At 35.8% G+C, this 18,155-nt stretch overlaps 2 protein-coding genes across 9 annotated transcripts in view; one reads left to right on the plus strand and one right to left on the minus strand.

Moving 5' to 3' along the window:
* The window catches only part of LOC148956708 (cytochrome P450 302a1, mitochondrial-like), a 98,308-nt gene that overhangs the window by 14,033 nt on the left and 66,120 nt on the right, over nucleotides 1-18,155 (minus strand). For all 8 annotated transcript variants that reach the window (XM_089086955.1, XM_089086914.1, XM_089086929.1 and 5 more), the window contains 2 exons: nucleotides 15,028-15,184; nucleotides 446-685 (listed from right to left, as the gene is read on the minus strand). In XM_089086955.1, coding sequence (XP_088943081.1) covers nucleotides 446-685; nucleotides 15,028-15,184 — 397 coding nt within the window. The remainder of the gene's footprint in view (nucleotides 1-445; nucleotides 686-15,027; nucleotides 15,185-18,155) is intronic.
* Nucleotides 5,747-10,789, plus strand: LOC148956710 (uncharacterized). Its single transcript, XM_089097718.1, has 2 exons — nucleotides 5,747-5,917; nucleotides 8,729-10,789. Exons 1-2 carry the CDS (start codon nucleotides 5,747-5,749, stop codon nucleotides 10,787-10,789), a joined length of 2,232 nt encoding a protein of 743 aa, XP_088953844.1.

An 18,155-nucleotide genomic window follows, 5' to 3' on the forward strand; every position in this document is an offset into this window, starting at 1 on the left:
GACTTAAAAGTAACGAATACAAACTTAACCATAATTTGTATATTTCAGAACGTATGTGCAATGGAGCATGTTTGGTAGCTATTGGAATATGTACAACGTAATTATAGCAAAAAGATTTACTTTGGGAAAGCCGGAAAATAAGTTTTTTTGGTATCTATCATGTCGTGTGACATTATACAACATACATAAAAATTAATATTAACAGCTAAAGCAAAAGGCAAGTAAACGATGTGACGTATTAATGGACAAAATAAAGAACTTTCCACTCTCTTTAAGCGTATATAAGCTTATGTTCGCTCATGGACCCTTTGACTTAGAGACAATCAGCCGATGTGGAGGCTTGCAAAATGTTTAAAGCATCGGATACTTTTAACAGTTTCCTTATTTTTGATATTATTCAGGATACACTTCATACTCAATAATTAAAATTTCAAAGTTTACTTACTCCTTCTGGAATTTCATAGCCATGAATTTTAACATTTTTCCCAGCTATTCTTCCAACACCAATCGAAATGGGGTTCAGCCTCATGGATTCCTTTAGACAAGCTTTCAGATATGGTAGACTTGAAAGGGTTTCCTCACAAATTGAACTGGAAATAATAGGTCTTACCTCACTCCGTAAAGTATCTTGAGCTTCTTTATGCGTAGCCAAAAAATACAACGTGTACGCCATCGTATATGAAGTCTGAAAAGATAAGAGTCAATTAAGAAAACAGTACATAATGAAAAACTTAATCTTAAAATCAGTTTTAGTCAGAAACCATTTTACCCATAGGCCAAAAACCCGGGCGGAACCTGATTTCATAGATCATGTTCAGCTTGTTATCTGTTAGAACCGCCCACACCTGCAGTGGCGTAGTGGGCCAAAATTTCTGTAGCAGTAGGCATCTGAATGTATTACTTTATAGTACAAGAAGAAACATTTAATTGCCACAAAGTATTGAACGCATTTAATATGCATTTAACGTTTAATATACTGTAAGAAGGCTTAAGGTTCAATTCTATTTAATAAATAAAATTGAAAAAGTAAAATTCTTTTTTATAATAAATAAAATTGAATAAGTAAAATTTGAATAGTGTAATTTTTATTTTCATTTCAATGCTGTAGTAACTGGAAAAGAGAATATTTGTAATATAATTCGTTTTCAATGAAGTGCCGATGACGCAGTGGGCTTTAGATTTGGACAGTTAGGGATGGAGGCATTAGCTAAATTCTTGCTTGTAGTGAAACTAAATTTGTCGTGAACAGTTTTGGGAAGAAATAAGATTAGAATAAATATTTCATATATAATGATATCAGCTGTTGAAAAGTTCATCATTTCAAATTTAATTTTACTGTAATTTCTTTTTCATTTTCAATGTTGTAATAAGTACGTAAGAAAATATTTGTAATATAATTCATTTTCAGTAAAGCGCCAATGACGCAGTAGGTTTTAGACCTTTACAGTTAGGGAAGGAGGCAGTACCCATACTCTTGTTTGTAGTGATTTTTGTTCGTTTCAAACTTGATTCGCATATTTATTTAAATCTTTATTCGTCTTAAGATTTATTTACTCATTTACATTAGTAAATGTTGTATGTTTGTTTGCTTGGATTTTTTATTAAATTTCTGTTCATTTTGGGTTTCATTTATGCTACAATAGTAAAATATTTTTGTTCGTTTTAAGCTTGATTTGCATTTATATTATTACAACAAGAGAATAAAAACGAAAGCAATAGGAAACCAGAAGAATGGAACAAGAAGAACAGTGCAAAGAAGAGATAAGAAAACTAGAAAAAAAACCTTTTTTTAAAGATAAAGAAACCAAAAACAATTGACCCCCCTCCCCCTCCCCCACAAAAAAAACAAATGTATATAAGCTACTCCAAACCCATCCAGGTAATAAGAGTCCAGCCTAATGCAGGTTAGATTTTAATTACTTTTACTATTATTGACGAGCAATTTCGGTTTTCCCCTTCTCTTCTTCACTTGATTAGCTGAAATTCCTTCTTTTCTTTTTTTTTTTTTTTACTGTTAGACGTTTCTGTTCTTTTCTGGTTTTTATCGGCACTGGACATGTCTCGTTTGACGCATCTAAAGATATTAACGGTCTTTTTTTATTTTTGCTTGTCATTTTTCGGAGGTTTGCGTTAATCTCGTGGACCCCCCCCCCACACACAGAAAATATACCCCAGAAAATAGCCCCTTGCGAAACCCCATCCCAGAAAATACCACTCCCACGCGGGTGGTTCGTCTCCAATCCCTCTGAATTTTAAAAAAAGGGACTAGAGCTCTTAATTTCTGATCCAATGAGCACACTCTGAAGTTTTTGCGACCTTGAAGTGGATGTGTGGGTGAGAAAGTGACAGTCCTTCTCCTGTTCGAAATAAATACTGCTCATTTTGGGGTTTAGTGTTATTATATACTTTCATAATAACAGCGTAGACCAGAAATATTCCCAGAAATAGTAAGGGAGTAAATATCAATTTCACATTTTTGATGAGTTTTGAAGTGTCTTTTGTACCTCTCCCCTCCCCCCCCCCCCAAAAAAAAGAAACCTTGCTGGAAAATACCCTTTTGCTTCCTTTTTTCTGGAAAACTGTTCCACCGAGGAAGGGGGGGGGGGGTTATCGGCATGATCTTAAAAACAATCAGAAATTAGTCTTTCAAATGAAAGTGTGGTAAGAAAAAATTTTCAGCCGAGATAATCCGCAAAAAAATTTCTGTGTGGAATTTTCAGCTAGAATAGAATTGTCTTGGAGGAATTTACCTTGAGAGAGGGGGGGGGGTATTTTTACATGAAAACAACTTTACATGGTGGAATCTTACATGGGCAATGGATATTTAAGAAATTTTTCATGCGTTTTCCGGTGTTATTTAAAAGCAACCAGAAATTGAATTAAAAAGTTTCTTCAACTAAAAGTAAGGAGCAACAGCAAAACTTAAACAAACAGAAATTATTACGATTTTGAAAGGGGTTACCTCTTCTCAAGATCTTGCTCTTTACGCTAAAGTTCCGACTTTTTGTTCTAATTCCTTAAGAGCGACTCCTGAAACACAATGGCCGTTTAATACGAATAATAAGCTTTTTTTATTTCTTATCACCTGTTATGAAAGAGTATCGGTGGGTGCAGAGTGAGGAGAGGGGGAGGTGCCTGAAACCACCTTGAGGGAGCCGAATTTCCCGGCATAATCTGATAAACAATTCTAAACTTGAGTTAAAAAAAAATAAGTTTTGTCAACTTAAATTACAGAACAACATTGAAAAAGACAAAAATTGATCCATATATGAATGGGGCTGCCCCTTCCTAAATCCCTCGCTCATTAACATCTCTGTTGCTTTGAGAAAGCTTTTTATTCTAGTTAAACGGTCCTAATGTTTATGAAGTCTTTCTTAAGGAATTGGGAAAAAAGTCAGTTTAGCGTAAAGAGAGGGGAGCTTAAGAGGGGGAAGTCCCTCATATATTGAAAAATTTTGTTTATTTAAAGTTTTAATGTAGGTCCTTACTTTTAGCTGAAATACTTTTTTTTTCTATTTAATTTCATAAAAGGGTTATTGTACGGAAATAAACGACACATCATTAACACAGAATTCTGATTAATGGATAATTCTTCTGGTCTTGGTCTATCTTGGTGGGCGTTTTCAGGCTGAAAAATCTCTTCCAAGCTAATTTATCTACTATGGGTTGCTTCCCCGTAGTAGCACAGTATTTGTAGGCATGAATTTATAATGAGTAGGAGGTAATAGGCTTGAGACTGTCTGTACAAGATTTCGACTCTTGTTGATAGAAGAGCATCACCAAGTGCTGAAAACCATGTTGTGACAAAGAATAGGCCCAGAATTGCACAGTCTCCCTTCATACTGGAAGTCCCAGGGACTTCTTGCTGTCCGATTCTAAGCCGGCTTAAGCGCTTCGTGTTTTTATTTTATTATATTTGGAAATATGATGTTTTTAATAGGAAATTTTAAGGCCCAGATCGACAGGAATAGGGATAGATGGTATCCTAGCCTAGGTAAATTTGGTGTAGAAAAAGAAAACAGCAATGGCTACAGACTGTTGCAATTTTGTAGGTATAACAATCTAGTTATAATAAATACGGTGTCTGGTTATAAAATGGCCCAGAAGTTAACATGGTATTCACGTGATGGTAAGACAGCAAACCTTATTGATTATGTTATTATAAACCGAAGACTGGCAGGGTCAATACAACATACTAGGGCATATAGGAGTTACTTTATTGATTTTAAAAGTAAAGATCACGATCTGGTAGTGTCTAGGATTAATTTAAGGTGAAAATTTTGGAAAAGTAACTACCTCCCGGGAAGTTATGATGTTAGTAGACTCCAGGATGAGAATTTGAGAGAAACTTTTCAGGAAAAGTTGAATACTAAACTGCAGAGTTTAGAATTTGACACTGTGGAAGATGAATGGAATTATTTAAAAAAAAACAATTTGGGAAGTTGCTGACCGTATCTGTGGGAAAAAAGTTAGGACTGCAGCTAGGAATATTAGTGAAAAAGCTTCATGTTTAATAGTGAGGAGAAGGCGCTTGTACAAGAATTATCTGAATGATAGACCATATGAAAACAAAATGGATGGAAAGAAAGTAAAGAAAGCACTAAAACATGAACAAAGGAGATGTGAAGTGGAGGCCAGGGTAAAATTACCGAGGATCTGGAAGATGCAGCTATACGCCATATTAGTAAAATATTGTACTGGCGTGTTAATAAATTGAGACAGAGTAGTCAATCTGGACTTGTCTTAGTTAAAGATAAGAACGGGGCCACAATTAGTGACAAGAAAAGAGTTAAAGACAGGTGGGCAGAACATTTTCAGTTTGTGCTGAACCGAGATAGAGTAGCAAAAAAAGATATAGAGTAAAATGAAAATGTTTGTGATACCTTGGACGTGAAGAAAGATCTGTTTTGTGAGGAAGAATAAGCAACAGTACTAAAAGGACTAAAAAACAATAAGGCTCCAGGTGCTGATAGTGTGATAAATGAGTTTCTTAAATATGGCAGCTCTGAGGTTAGAAATAAGTTACCGAAGATTGTGAATATGATTTTTTAAAAAGGGGAAGTACCTAGCGATTTTACGAAAACCTGAATTAAAGCACTGCATAAGAAAGGTGATAAGAATGAGTGTGGTAATTATCGAAGTATTAGTCGGGTTTCTGTAGGTAGCAAATTACTTGGTAATAAAATACTTTTTAGACTGAGAGATGCTGTAGACAAAGTTTTAAGAGATCAGTGCGATTTTAGAAAAGGTAGAGGATGTGTCGAACAAATTTTCACTCTTAGGTAAATAATTGAGAAGTATATGAGTTATCAAACACCTTTAACCCTCAGTTTTATAGATTAAGAGCAAGCGTTTAATTCTGTTGATAGAAGATCTTTAGTAAAGGTTTTATCCTTGTATGGTATCCAGTGCTGTAACTTACTTGAAGTACTTTTACTTCAAGTACTACTTAAGTAAAATTTTCAAGTACTTGTACTTGTACTTAAGTACAAATTCCACAGAGTACTTATTACTTGTACTTCAGTAAAAAATTGCAGCTACTTATTAATTCAAGTTGAAAATAAAAGTCAATTAATTTTTAAAATACATTACGAGGAACCGTTCCATTTTTTTTTTTTTTTTTTTTTTTGCAATTTTTTAATTTTCTGGTTTTGGTGCGTGTGTTTTTCGTTTAGTAATTGCTGTTGTTTTCCGTTTACGTCGCGCGCATTTCATAATAAGAAGAAACAAGGTGTCACAAAAAAAAATGGCTGACGCAGGCAAACAACAATTACCGTTTATTCTTCAAGGCAAATATTTTGCTGTAAAAGGAAAAATCGAAAAAGATGGCGCACTTAGTGCATGGTGCAAGAACTGTCCCAACAGGGTTCTCAAAGGACACCTGCATGCACCTTCAAATTTCCACAAACACTTGCGTGTAAGTCTCCTTGTCCTTTTTATGTCTGTTTGTACTTTTTTTCTCTCTTAAACTTTGACAGGTATCACCATACAGATAGCCCAGTAGTTTCCTTACAACACAACCTACACACCATACGCAATTTTAATCTGTTTGTTGTTTTGGTCTATTCGGATATCGTTCAGATTGGATTGAACAAACCTAGGCTAGAGTTGTGTAGCCTGGATCTCCTGTAGGCTAAGCTTACTGTTAATCCAGCATTATGAAATTAATGCACAATTTACCCCACACCTAGCTTGATTAACTTCACCTCAGGAGAAGAATGTTCAACGAACCAGAATGGGCCGAAATTAGTTGTGGTAGGCTAGGTGTCATTCAAAAGGGTCTCGGAACCAGCAACCAGCAGCTTTACATTTACGAAAACTAATGGATTGCTATGAGCCTTGGCTTCTCTGTGTTAATCTTGAGGCTAAGTTGTGTATTGAGATTGTTGTGTATGAGGCTGATTGGGATTGGAATAATGGTTATAGAATGTAGAATGCATATATAATTTTTGTTTTTGTGTGTGTTTTCCATTTGCAGAACTGCAGAACTTGCAGAACTTGCAGAACTTGCTAATTTGCAGAACTCAAAGGAAGTATCAAATTTTCTTGAACAAGTAGGCTAGCCTAGGCTATTTGATTAGGCTGAATATTTTAGCCATATGGATTGCTGAATGTTTTGAATGCATTGATAGTTAATAGTAGAGTCTAATGACAAATACACAATTTAGTTTAAGCATAGCCTAGGCTAATTCTAGAAAATACTGCCCAATCTTAAACACATGATCCTATAGGCCTTGTAGGATACAAAACCACTCAAACATAAATAGATTCAATCCCAGACATGTGCTGTAAAGAATAAATAGGCTACTAGGGTTTGCTAACTTTTCTTTAAGCTTAATTTTCAGTATAAAAAAGTTTCTGAGATCAAATTGAGCTAATCCCAACAAGGTAATCTAAATCTATACATATGCAAGACTAAGAGCTTGCTTGGAAATATAGGCTCTATTTGAATCAAATTATGCTCGGTTGCTTGTCCAAAGTTAGTGATTATCCAAACACCAGGGGTGCTTGGATAATATACCCAGTTCTTCATCAGCAGCTGATGTGTATTACCAAATAAAGCTAGTTTAAAGAAAAATCAAACTGTTTTGTTAAGCCTAAAGGTGTATCTGGCTTTGTGGGGGAATAGACAAGGAAATAGAAAATCTAATGGTATATTTCCTTTTTTTCTTTATCTGATTTCTCCCCTTTAATAAATATTAGAGCTAAAAATATGTTTTGCTATTACTAGGCCTAGACTAGTCTATCCTTACAAAGCCTATCTTTAGTCTACTGAAAATTTCATTTTGCTGACCTAGCCCCATTTTCCATTTCCTGACTTGAAGTAAAATCAAGTAATTGGAAGCATTGCATCAAGCCACAATGTCCATTGGGCTTGTATAGCCTAAGCTTAATAGGCTTGCCTGCTTGTGATCTACTGATCCATCCATAATTAATACACCAGCATTCAAACATTCAATTAGATTTTCATCCACAAATATATTGTCAATTAGTGTTGCAGATTTCCCAGTAACTCATGTAAGGATAGTTATCAGTGGATATAGAAAAGAAGAAATTACTAAATTGAGAAAATCTGGACAATCTGAACTTTTAAGGAAGTCAGTATTGAAATCTCCCATTTGCACTTTATATTTAGGTTCACTATTCAAATTTTCCATTAAATTCTCCATCTCCCTAATAAAAATTTCATTTTATGATATTTTATATACTAAACCAATGGTGATTTTTAGGTGATTTATATACTAAACCAACAACTATATTTTTTTTTATCACAATTACATATTGTTGTATAGTCTAACCTTTATTTTCTGGGTTCTAGGCATTTTGTTGAGATTGAGAAGCTAGTATAGCAGGAATGTTAATTTTTCCCATTAAATTTAATGTATTAATAGGGAAATCCTTAGACCTAGGCTATTTGTTACATAGGCCAGATATCACAGGCTACATACCTTATTGTATTTTCAGTTAACCTGCTTCCAGTTTAACTGCAGCTCAACTAATGCCTGGATATGTCCATAAGCTATTTACAAGTTTGATGATAGGCTAGTTGTTATATTACTATGTTTCTATATTGCTAACAACTCAGTTTATTTCTGGACAAATTTTCGGTTGATGTTGATGTTTCAACGATGCTGCAGAAACATGAGGGTTCATTGCTTTTTTGCAGAGGATGGTCCAAGTTTAAGCTGTAAAAAGGTTTTCTATGGTGATCATTGTAATCGTTGAATCTGCAGTAATGTGAAGGTTTGTTGTTATTGTGAAGGATCCACCAAACCCAGTCAGGAACTCGTATTTTGAGACTATTGCCGGATACAAGCAAGTTCACCTAATGAGAGGATATGTCTCTAGTTAGTAAATGTCTGAAATGAGATTATTCCCAAGTAAAGGAACCTTCCACTCAGGAGGAGAATGTGAAGATCTCCTCCTGAGAGGTATATGGCTGTACCTGGGACCTGGGACTCATTTCATTTTGGGCATTCACTGACAAGCAGGTGACTAGGGACATATCCTCACATTAGGTGAACTTCCCTCTATCAGGTGATGGTCTCAAAGTAGTTGAGTTCCTGACTGACAAAACCAAACCATCAAACCTTCAGAAAGTGATGGTTCATTCATATTTGTTATACTTGTTATACTGCAGTTTCAATGTTCAGTGGATCCTGTGGAAAAGCAATGAGCCTTTGGATTTGATTCATATAGCAAAACTAAACATTATGTCTGCTTTCAGACGGCTCATCCTTCAACCTATGTTGAATTCTCCAAAGTGAAGACTAGGAAAAAAAGGAGGCGAGATGGAAATGAGCAGACCATTGATTCTGCTGATGACGCAACCGATGAAAGCATCCCCGAGCCTAAGCAAGAGGATACACCTTTTTCTTTCTTTGAAAAAAAGAAATGTACGAAAAAAAGGGCTGATGAGTTGATTATGAATTACATAGTGTCTGACATGCGCCCACTCTCTACAGTGGAAAGTCATGCATTTAAGCAAATGATTCTGGGGATAAACCCAAGTATCGGACCAATAATGTCAAGGAAAACTCTGGCCGGTAAAATTGATGAGTCTCTGTTAGTTGTAAAGAAAGAAATGATTCAGCTCTTTGAAAAAGTAGACTATGTCACTATGACGTGTGATATCTGGTCTTCTAATAATAAGAGCTGTATGGGAGTAACAGCTCATGTGTTAGATAGTCAAAACAAATTTGTGCCTATGGTGCTTGCAGTTAGAAGGTTTGCTGGAGCGCATACCTTCGACAGAATTTCAGACTTGCTGTTTGCAATATTTCGTGAATATGGTCTTGACAAGAATCTGAGCAAAATTCGGGCAATTATAACAGACAATGCTTCAAACTTCGTCAAAGCTTTTAAGGAGTTAGGAAAATCAAAGGAGCAAGAATCCAGCTCTGAGTTTGCAACCAGTGAGAGTGACACACCTGATGAAGAAAGCATGGATTCCGAATCCGAAGAATTAGATGTTGTTGACGTTGGTAAGATCTTTGACAGGGTGAATGTGACTGATGTCGGGGAACCAGAATTGGGTTCTAGTGTCAATCCCAGAAGTGGTGCACAAGACCAAGATGAACTAGAAGCAGGGGTTAGAGGGACCTCTGATAGTTATTCTGATCTTCCCGACCGTATTGTTAACACAAATGATGACGATAGCGATATTTCTGAGCCCGAAGGGAATGATGGCAGATCGGACTCATTAGGTAATATAGGTATGTACTTACCTCCACACTTTCGCTGCTCTAGTCATACCCTGAACCTTTTGGCCACCACAGATGCCAAGTATGCTTCAAATACGGACGTGAGTTACAAAAGAAATCTGCAGAGTGTCAAGAGCAAGTGTCAGGGCTTATGGAATTCCCTAAGCCACAGCTCAAAAAACAATGACCTATTGAAAGAGGTCTTCGAAAAAAAGCTGATAAGACACAACGCAACAAGATGGAATTCTGAATACGATGCACTGAAAAGAATTCTTGAGTGTCACATGGCTGGAAAGCTCTCAGCAGTGTGTGATGTCTTGAAAAAACCAAGATTCAAAACAAGTGAGCTTGAATTTCTTGCTGAGTACGTCTCAGTCCTTGAGCCCATAGCAATCGCCCTAGATATGCTTCAGGGTGAGGAGAAAGCCTATTTCGGGACTGTTCTCCCAACTATCAAGTGCTTGGAAAGGAAGTTGGTGAAGTTGCACCAAAGTGTCAAACTCACAAGGGTCTTAACCCAGACGCTGCTCGAAGGACTTGGAAAAAGATTTCCGTTTCTCAGTGGATCTCCAGCGGTTCATTCGGACTACCATCTTGCTACGTGGTCATTGCCGTTTTTCAAGGACAAGTTTGGGAAAGAAGAACACAAGGACCTGGTGCTGGGTTTGATGACAGAGGAGGCCATAACAATGAAGCAGAAAATGGGTGCCACTAGTGAAAAAAGCAGTGGCATAGTTCTTGAGAGATCTCCTGAGGCTTTTTTTGACTTTTCGGACGACGAATCAGGAACAAGCACTCAGCAACCAACTGTGGCAAATACGGTCAAGATCGAGATTCTGAGATATCTCAGTGATTCCCGAAAGACTCTCTCGATCTTACAAGAGTACCCGGCAGTGAATTCAGTGTTTCGGAAGTATAATTGTATACTTCCTACATCGGCCCCAGTTGAGCGTCTCTTTTCGAAAGGTGGCATTATAATGAGTCCAAGGCGTAATTCCTTGGCGGACGGAAGGTTTGAGAGCCTCGTTTTGTTGAAAGCCAATGAGAAATTCAAGGTTTTTCAGCAAAATATGGACGTAGTTTGAGAGTTCGTTTTACTGTTTTGATGGTTTCCTTTTCAACCTATTTTAATGTCACCTTTTGAAAAGCAGATGTCAGAATCAGCTCCTTTTGCGAAACTGTCTTTGAAGAATGGCACTGAGCGACTGACTATATATACCGTATGTGGTAAGACGATTTTCTGACTGAGTGAATCGCTGGAAGATCCGTTGAGAACGGGATATTTATTTCCGTTTCTTTCCAGCTTTTTTTTTTTACCTTAATGATGTTGATAATGCTGGAAAAGTAGAGTTGGAAAAAACACACCTTTTCAATTTGATTCTGTTTTTGTACTCGTTCTTTAATATAAGAAATGAAACCATTAAGTTAACCTGAGTGTCAGTGGCGTAAGTGTGTGATTGTTGTGCTGGAAAGAGCCTCCCATGGAATAATTCCCTTTTTTTTGTAGCTCAATAGTAATTTTAACATCATATAATTTTATTACTTGAAGTAGTACTTGAAGTACTACTTAAGTACTATTTCAGACTACTTATTACTTGAACTACTTAAGTACAATTTTGGTGGATTACTTGATACTTGATACTTAAGTAAAAAAATTGATAGTACTTGGTACTTGTTACTTAAGTAAAAATTTGGAGTACTTGTTACAGCACTGATGGTATCCCCCTTTATATGGATCATTTCGATGGATTTGTCTTAAGAAGCACAGGAAAGGCAATGGGAGACCTTGGAATCAAATGGGGAGGATAAAATCCCCTGGGCGTAAATTATTCTGATGATTTAAGCATCCTACATCAAATATGAGGAAAATTAATGAACTTTTTAGCGGTTTTGCAAGTTCAGGGTGCTAGAATAGGTTTGAAAATAAATGTTAAGAAGATTAAGTCACTAAGACAAGGAATAAGTGAAGATGAAAAGATGACGTTGGGCAGCGAAAAGACTGATCAGATGGACAGCTTCACTTACCTTGGTAGCAGTATTGGTAAAAACGGTGGGAGCAGTGAAGATGTTAAAAGTAGAATAGCCATGGCTCAGGGTGTTTTATTACCGTTAAAAAAAAATTGTAAGAATAGGAAGATAAGTCTGCAAACCAAGATTAGAACATTGGAAGCTACAGGGATGACAATGGTCAAATATGGCTCGGAAGCATGGGCGGTCCGAAAAGCGGATGAATATTTGCTAGATATTTTCCAGAGAGATTGCCTGTGGATTTTTCTGGGTACCCAGCTGACTGATCGTATTTCAAGCAGTAGGCTGTGTAAAAAATGTGGTTCAATCCCGCTTTTGACGGCTGTATTAAGAGGAAAGTTGAGATGGCTAGAATATGTTTTGCGAATGAGGGATGACAGATTTCCAAAGATTGTTCTTTTCGGTCCACCGTCTAGGGCTAAAATAAAACCAGACCGTCCGTGGTTAGGGTGAGAGGATATCATAAAGAAAGATTTAAAGGAAATGGGAGCTTCCTGGGAGGTCGTACAGAGGGAGGGTTTGAATAGATTGGGATGGAGGAGGAGCGTGCGTAGCTGTGTTGGCCTTAGGCGGTTTGGTGCTGTGGTGAGTTGTTAGTAGTAGTAGTAGTATCATTGAATATTATAACTATTTTGATAGCAAATGCTAAATTATTGAAAACATCAGTGCCTGCCCGGAAGAATCACGATTTTTGCCAATTTTTCATGTGGAGATGTTCCAGTGAAATTATCCAAGGCCTATTTTCCGCGTGTTTTGATTTCTGGAAAATAATTTCCACGGAAGGGGGCATTTCTGGAGTGATCGAGAAACCGATTGGAGATTAAAGTTTTATTCAAATTTAAGAATGCTAAGGAGATTTTTTTTAGGCCGAATCGTCCGCAAGAAATTTTACAGGGGCGGAGATGCTCAGCAAGGATAGAACTGTCTGTTAGGAATTTGACGGGGGGGGGGAGGTTTACTTTGTGTTAGAGGAAATTTCACCGAAGGAGATTTCCGTGAGGGGGAGGGTTGCCCCATCTATATATGAAGGGTGTACTCCTCCTTATTACCTTAGTCTTTACGCTAAAGTTTGACTGTTTGTCCGAATTTCTTAAGAACGTTTACTGAAACACGGGGGATTATTGATTAGAATAGAAAGCTCTTTTAAAAGTGCTAACAGCTTTAGTGCAAAAAGTAAGGTAATGAGGAGGGGGCAACCCTTCATATAAGAAATAAATCTTCCAAAATTAATTTACGATTTTTTTTTTTTTTTTTTTTTTTAATGTACGGTGAGCCAAATTAGTTAAAAATGTTCAGAAATTAAATAAAAAAAAAACTATTTTTTTAAAAATGGAAGTAAGGAGCAACATCAAAGCTTAAAACGAACAGAAATTATTCCGTATATGAAAAGGGGTTGTACCCTTCTCAACGCCTCTCTCTTTATGCTAAAGTTTTTATTGTTTTAAAGAGTAGAGTTGGGACAAAGAGTCAAACTTTAGTGTAAAGTCAAACTTTAGGAGGGAACAGCACCTTTCATATACGGAATACTTTCTGTTCGTTTTAAGTTTTAGTGTCGTTCCTTACTTTCAGTTAAAAATCTTGTGTTTTTCATTTAACACAAAAAAAAAACTATTGCCTATTGCTTACACAAAGCATTTGTTATTGGGAAGTAAACAGACATTTTTCGGGAGGCGAATTTTCTCTGGGGGAATTTTCAGTGGTGAGATATGGGGAATGCCCCATCTTAAATACTTTGCTCTTTACGCTAAAGTATGATTTTGTATCACAATCCTTAACGAACAAAAAGTGAAACACAAGGTTCGTTAAATTAGAATAAGATAAGATAATAAAATAAGATAGCTTTTTGAGTCCGTTAGCTTTTTAACGTTAGCCTGAACAGCAAGGTATTGTGGAGGGGGTATCCTCCCCAATCGTAATAATTTCTGTTCATTTAAGTTTTAATGTTGATCCTTATTCTCAGTTGAAAAAACCCTGCTTTTTCTGTTTAATCACTCAAAGGCACAAACAATTCTCAGGGAAACTGCTGATTTTGAATAGCCGAAAACAGCCAGTAGTTTATTTTCTTTATCCGGAGGCTGAGCCTGTGTAATTTCAAATCTAAATTTTTGTGATAACCATTTATGCTATCGAAGCTTGTTTTTATATTATTCAATTTTTAGAAAAAACATTGTGCAAAATGCTCTTTAATTACAATTTTTGTTATTTAACTTTGGCGAAGCGAAGAGTTAATTAATTTTAGCAAAAAAAAAAAAAAATGATCGGAGATCATCGAACCCATCGAAATCATTATAGCAAAAATAGAAAATGAAAACATCAATATATCGGTTAGTCAAATTATCGTCCAACACTTCCAATTTAAAGCGGAACATCTCATCGCAAAACTCATCTAATAACAGACTTGAAGGAAAACAGTGGTTCACTTTGGATGCGTGAGCTAATTGTCTATGGGCAATTAGATTGCCTCAGCATCGCCTTTGTTAACGTAGCTTTAATCAGCGATGCAAGGGTAGAATATGACGTAAATTATGCAAATAAGGTACAAAGTTTTTCTGGGGTTCTGACTATAACTGAAATGAGCCGATCAAAACTTACTAAACTGGTTTACAATTTACGAAAAAAAGCATATATTCTTTTTCGTACTGATATTAATATTTTGATTTTTTTTTTTTTACTTTTTTACTTAAAAATAAAATGGTTTAGCAAAGTTTTTCGAATGTAAATTGTGTCACGAATTCAAAAATGAAATGTCATTTATCCTCTAATTTCCTATTTGACAAGCCTAGAGCCGTATTATCAATAACTATTGGCCCAGTTTATGTTTTTTGGAAGAATACATACATGATGATGCTCGTTTTATAAGTTCTTTAAAACTGGCCATTTTAGGCTAAAACTAAAATCCCTAAATTTCTACAATTGCTCAATACCGTTAAAACAAAAACTTAATTGGTTGTAAATAATACCAAATGATGATACCTTGTTATTAAACAATAATGCCTTTAGTCCTCTAAACGTCCTTCCCAATGAACTACCAGGTACAGACAGATATCATTAAAGATCACTCAACTCCCCAACCCTCTTGGAGTCTGTTGTTTTCAATAGCTTTGAAAGAGCAGGGTTATTTGTGAAGTACTGAGCTACAGTCATACTCTTCAATTAATTAGCGGTGCAGTTTATTTCTAGTTTTTGGAGTTTGTTTCAACTGCAAGGAATTACAAATAACAGGTCAAGGTAATAATTGATTGAGGAACATTTAAATATGTAGGAGTAAAATGGAAGGTTATTTGAAATTCTTTACTGTATCTATGCCAGCCAGGAGCATGTCGCAAACCATAGCCAGAACATCCTTGCTATCAACATCACTAGAGGTCAGCCAACTTTCCAGCAACGTTTTTGGAGAATTATCAGCTCTTGAATTCACATCTTGTTTAGCAGTAATATATTTTAATGCGATCCTAAAAAAAAAGCAACAATAGTCAAAAAGTAATGATTTGGATAGTTCAAAGTAGAAAGTGCGTCTATTTCTGGACAACATGGTAAGGAATATATCCAAACAAAAGTGTTAGCACAAGATTAAGATAAAGACGCTATATTAACAAAATTAGGAGACACTACCGCAGGTACGTAATACATTCAATGAAATCAAAAATATAACATTCAGAGAAAAATATTCTAAAAATCCATATAAAAAACCTACAACAACATCAAATAAATCATAAATCTTCATCATTAAAGTGACGAGCAAAATAAGGAACAAATGACTTACGATATCTCTCGGTACCAGAAGCTGAGCAAATCATTAATTGTGGACCGGTACATTTTATTTGTCGTAGTCTGGTGTTTGGTCCTTCATTAGGGGCTTCCTCAAGGTCGGGTAATAAACCAGGATGAGTTGGAGAGTTCAAACAAATTAGTCCAAATCGGCATGTCAACTCATGCCAATGACTATCAAGAGAATTCAAGTTTTTGTTTCAAATCATCACCACAAGCTGAGTATTGTGTCCAACTGCAATTTTTATAGCTCTTTTTTGCATACTGTCAAGTCTGGCCGATTGATCTTCCGCTAGCCCCAAATGCGAAGCTGGACATGAATATTCATAAGAAAGTCAAACATAACTGCAGTATGCATATTTTTAAACGTTAGTTAGCATGGTAAATCTCTTCAGGCTCGAAAAAGAATCCAAAGGGCGGCTCATATTTAGTCAAATAGTCAACTTGCGATTCCATCTTAAATCCATCCAAGAGTATTTCAAATATTTTATCTGTTTTTTTCGTCGGCATTAAAGAACTAAGGAAGTGTGACAATGACGTTTGGGAACAAAAAGCATAGATGAGCTCTTAGTCTCAATGACCGTCAGTTTTACCTGTCGTGATTCAGCTTTTAATTTATTGAAAATTCTCCTTGAGTCGGTCCGTTCCATAGTCGGAGTTTCAGGGCTAAGGCAGTTAATTCGTTAAACAAATTTAAAATATTCGTGAACTGTTGTAAAACTACGGTTAAAAGGGATAAGAAATGAAAGCGGGCCTAACTTGGTCCCTTATGTCGAAACGCCAAAAACACATAGAAATTCAAACCCCTCGTCATCAGGGAGTCAGACATACCAATATCTATTAAAAAGGAAACTAGAAAGCATACGTAGAAAAATGGACGAGAGCCCATAACTTTAGCTTCTTCCACTACTAGAAGATGATCATGATTGTCAAAATCCTTAACTGTGTCTGCGAATAATGGTTTAACATACGCCCTATTGTTTTCTAAATGTTCAAGGCTTGTTTCTTGTCTAATTTTTGGTATGTTTCCTGCTTTTCTGCGGTTTTAATATATCAACGAAAGACAACAAGTTTGTTATCATTTCGAAGTTGAAGTTAGTTCTATCCATCAACCGAATTAATTTTTTGAAATTTGGTATACATGGTCCTTTAGATTGAAAATATACTGAGTATTAGTTGAAAATTGTTGACAAAGGAACAATTTTCCTAGTTTTTAAGCAAGTTTAAATCCTTCTCCAAGACAAAGTCTAAGGAATATCAAAATTAAGACTCGGGTTATAGATAAATCTGAGGCTAATGAATCGAATGATATAAGTAATTTGGTGCCTAGTACAAGTGCTGGATTGTCGCAAAATCGCTTGTTTCAGAGGGAACATAAGCCTTAAGGATGATGTCCAACATTGCAACCAGATAATTAACAAATCTAAATTCAAATTGTTGCGAATCTATCTTAGTTTCTTCTATTGCCAATTAAACACTAAAAGAGAAACCAACTCTCCATCTCTTTTGAAAGAGCCAGAGTTTTTTAAATCGTCCCCAAATCAGTAATACCTTTGGATAATTAGGAGTTAAGAGATACGCTTGTCTAGAAACACTAACGAAAAAAATATATATAAAAAATTGGCTATAAATTGCTGATAAATATTTAGCTTATAGATCAACTGACTTGATAATTAATTTAAACAACATCTAATATGTGTAATTAGATTTAGGAAAATCCAGGAGGTGCCTTCAATTTATCAGCAAGTGAACTAATCTCTAAGATAGACATATCTGCAACTGAGTCATTAAGTGGTAAGACTGTTATTCACTGGTGAATTCAGCAAATAGATGTGAAAAATTGATTAACGTTACTAGTTGACCGCGACTTACCATAATCATCTCTCACTTCAAGTTTCGTCACCTTTTTTTACCAATAATTTTCTGAACTCTATCAAGAAACTTCCTCGGATTAGATTTGCATAGCTTACATTTTATTTTAACACCGTATTGTTTACCCGAACATTCTATTTTATATACAATTATATTTTTTAACTTTTTGAATTCTTCCTCAGGTCAAATGCAATCCATTCCTCGATTTGATCAGATCCCGAAAATCGTGGGTAGTCTAGACTTTGTCATTAGAATTGACCGACACTTTTTATGGGAAAATTTCCAAGTGTTTTTAAACAGTTCTTTACACAATGAACTCGCTATTTTGTCACCATCAAACAATGACAGGATATAGTGCCACGGGCCGAGAGCCATTCATTGTACAGATTTAACTCTAGCGTGTATGCCCAACACACCCTGTTTTTTTTTTTTTTTTTTTTTTTTTTTTTTTTTTTTTTTTGCCTGTTTTGAGTAAACTGATTAGGTATCCAAACAAAGCTCAGGGGGTCACTCATATCTACTGGGTGTAGTGTAATTGGGGTATTATGAAATTCTGGACAGTTGCTAAAAATGAGATCGAACATACGGTTAACTCTAGTTGGCACATTAACAACCTGCTGAAGGAAATTCCAAAACCAAAGATAACAAAAATGCCATTTTGCGAGTCTCAGCCTCATCTAACAGTCTCAAAAACAAGGGCCCATTAGCAAACTTTCCCAGTACCACAGGGATCTTCCAAAATCTTTTTGGTAAAAATGATAGGGGATCTTAGATGTGTCAACA

This window comes from Artemia sp. Qi Xiang Cuo, chromosome 1 (assembly GCF_049724085.1).
Source record: "Artemia sp. Qi Xiang Cuo chromosome 1, ASM4972408v1, whole genome shotgun sequence".
NCBI lineage: Eukaryota > Metazoa > Arthropoda > Branchiopoda > Anostraca > Artemiidae > Artemia > Artemia sp. Qi Xiang Cuo.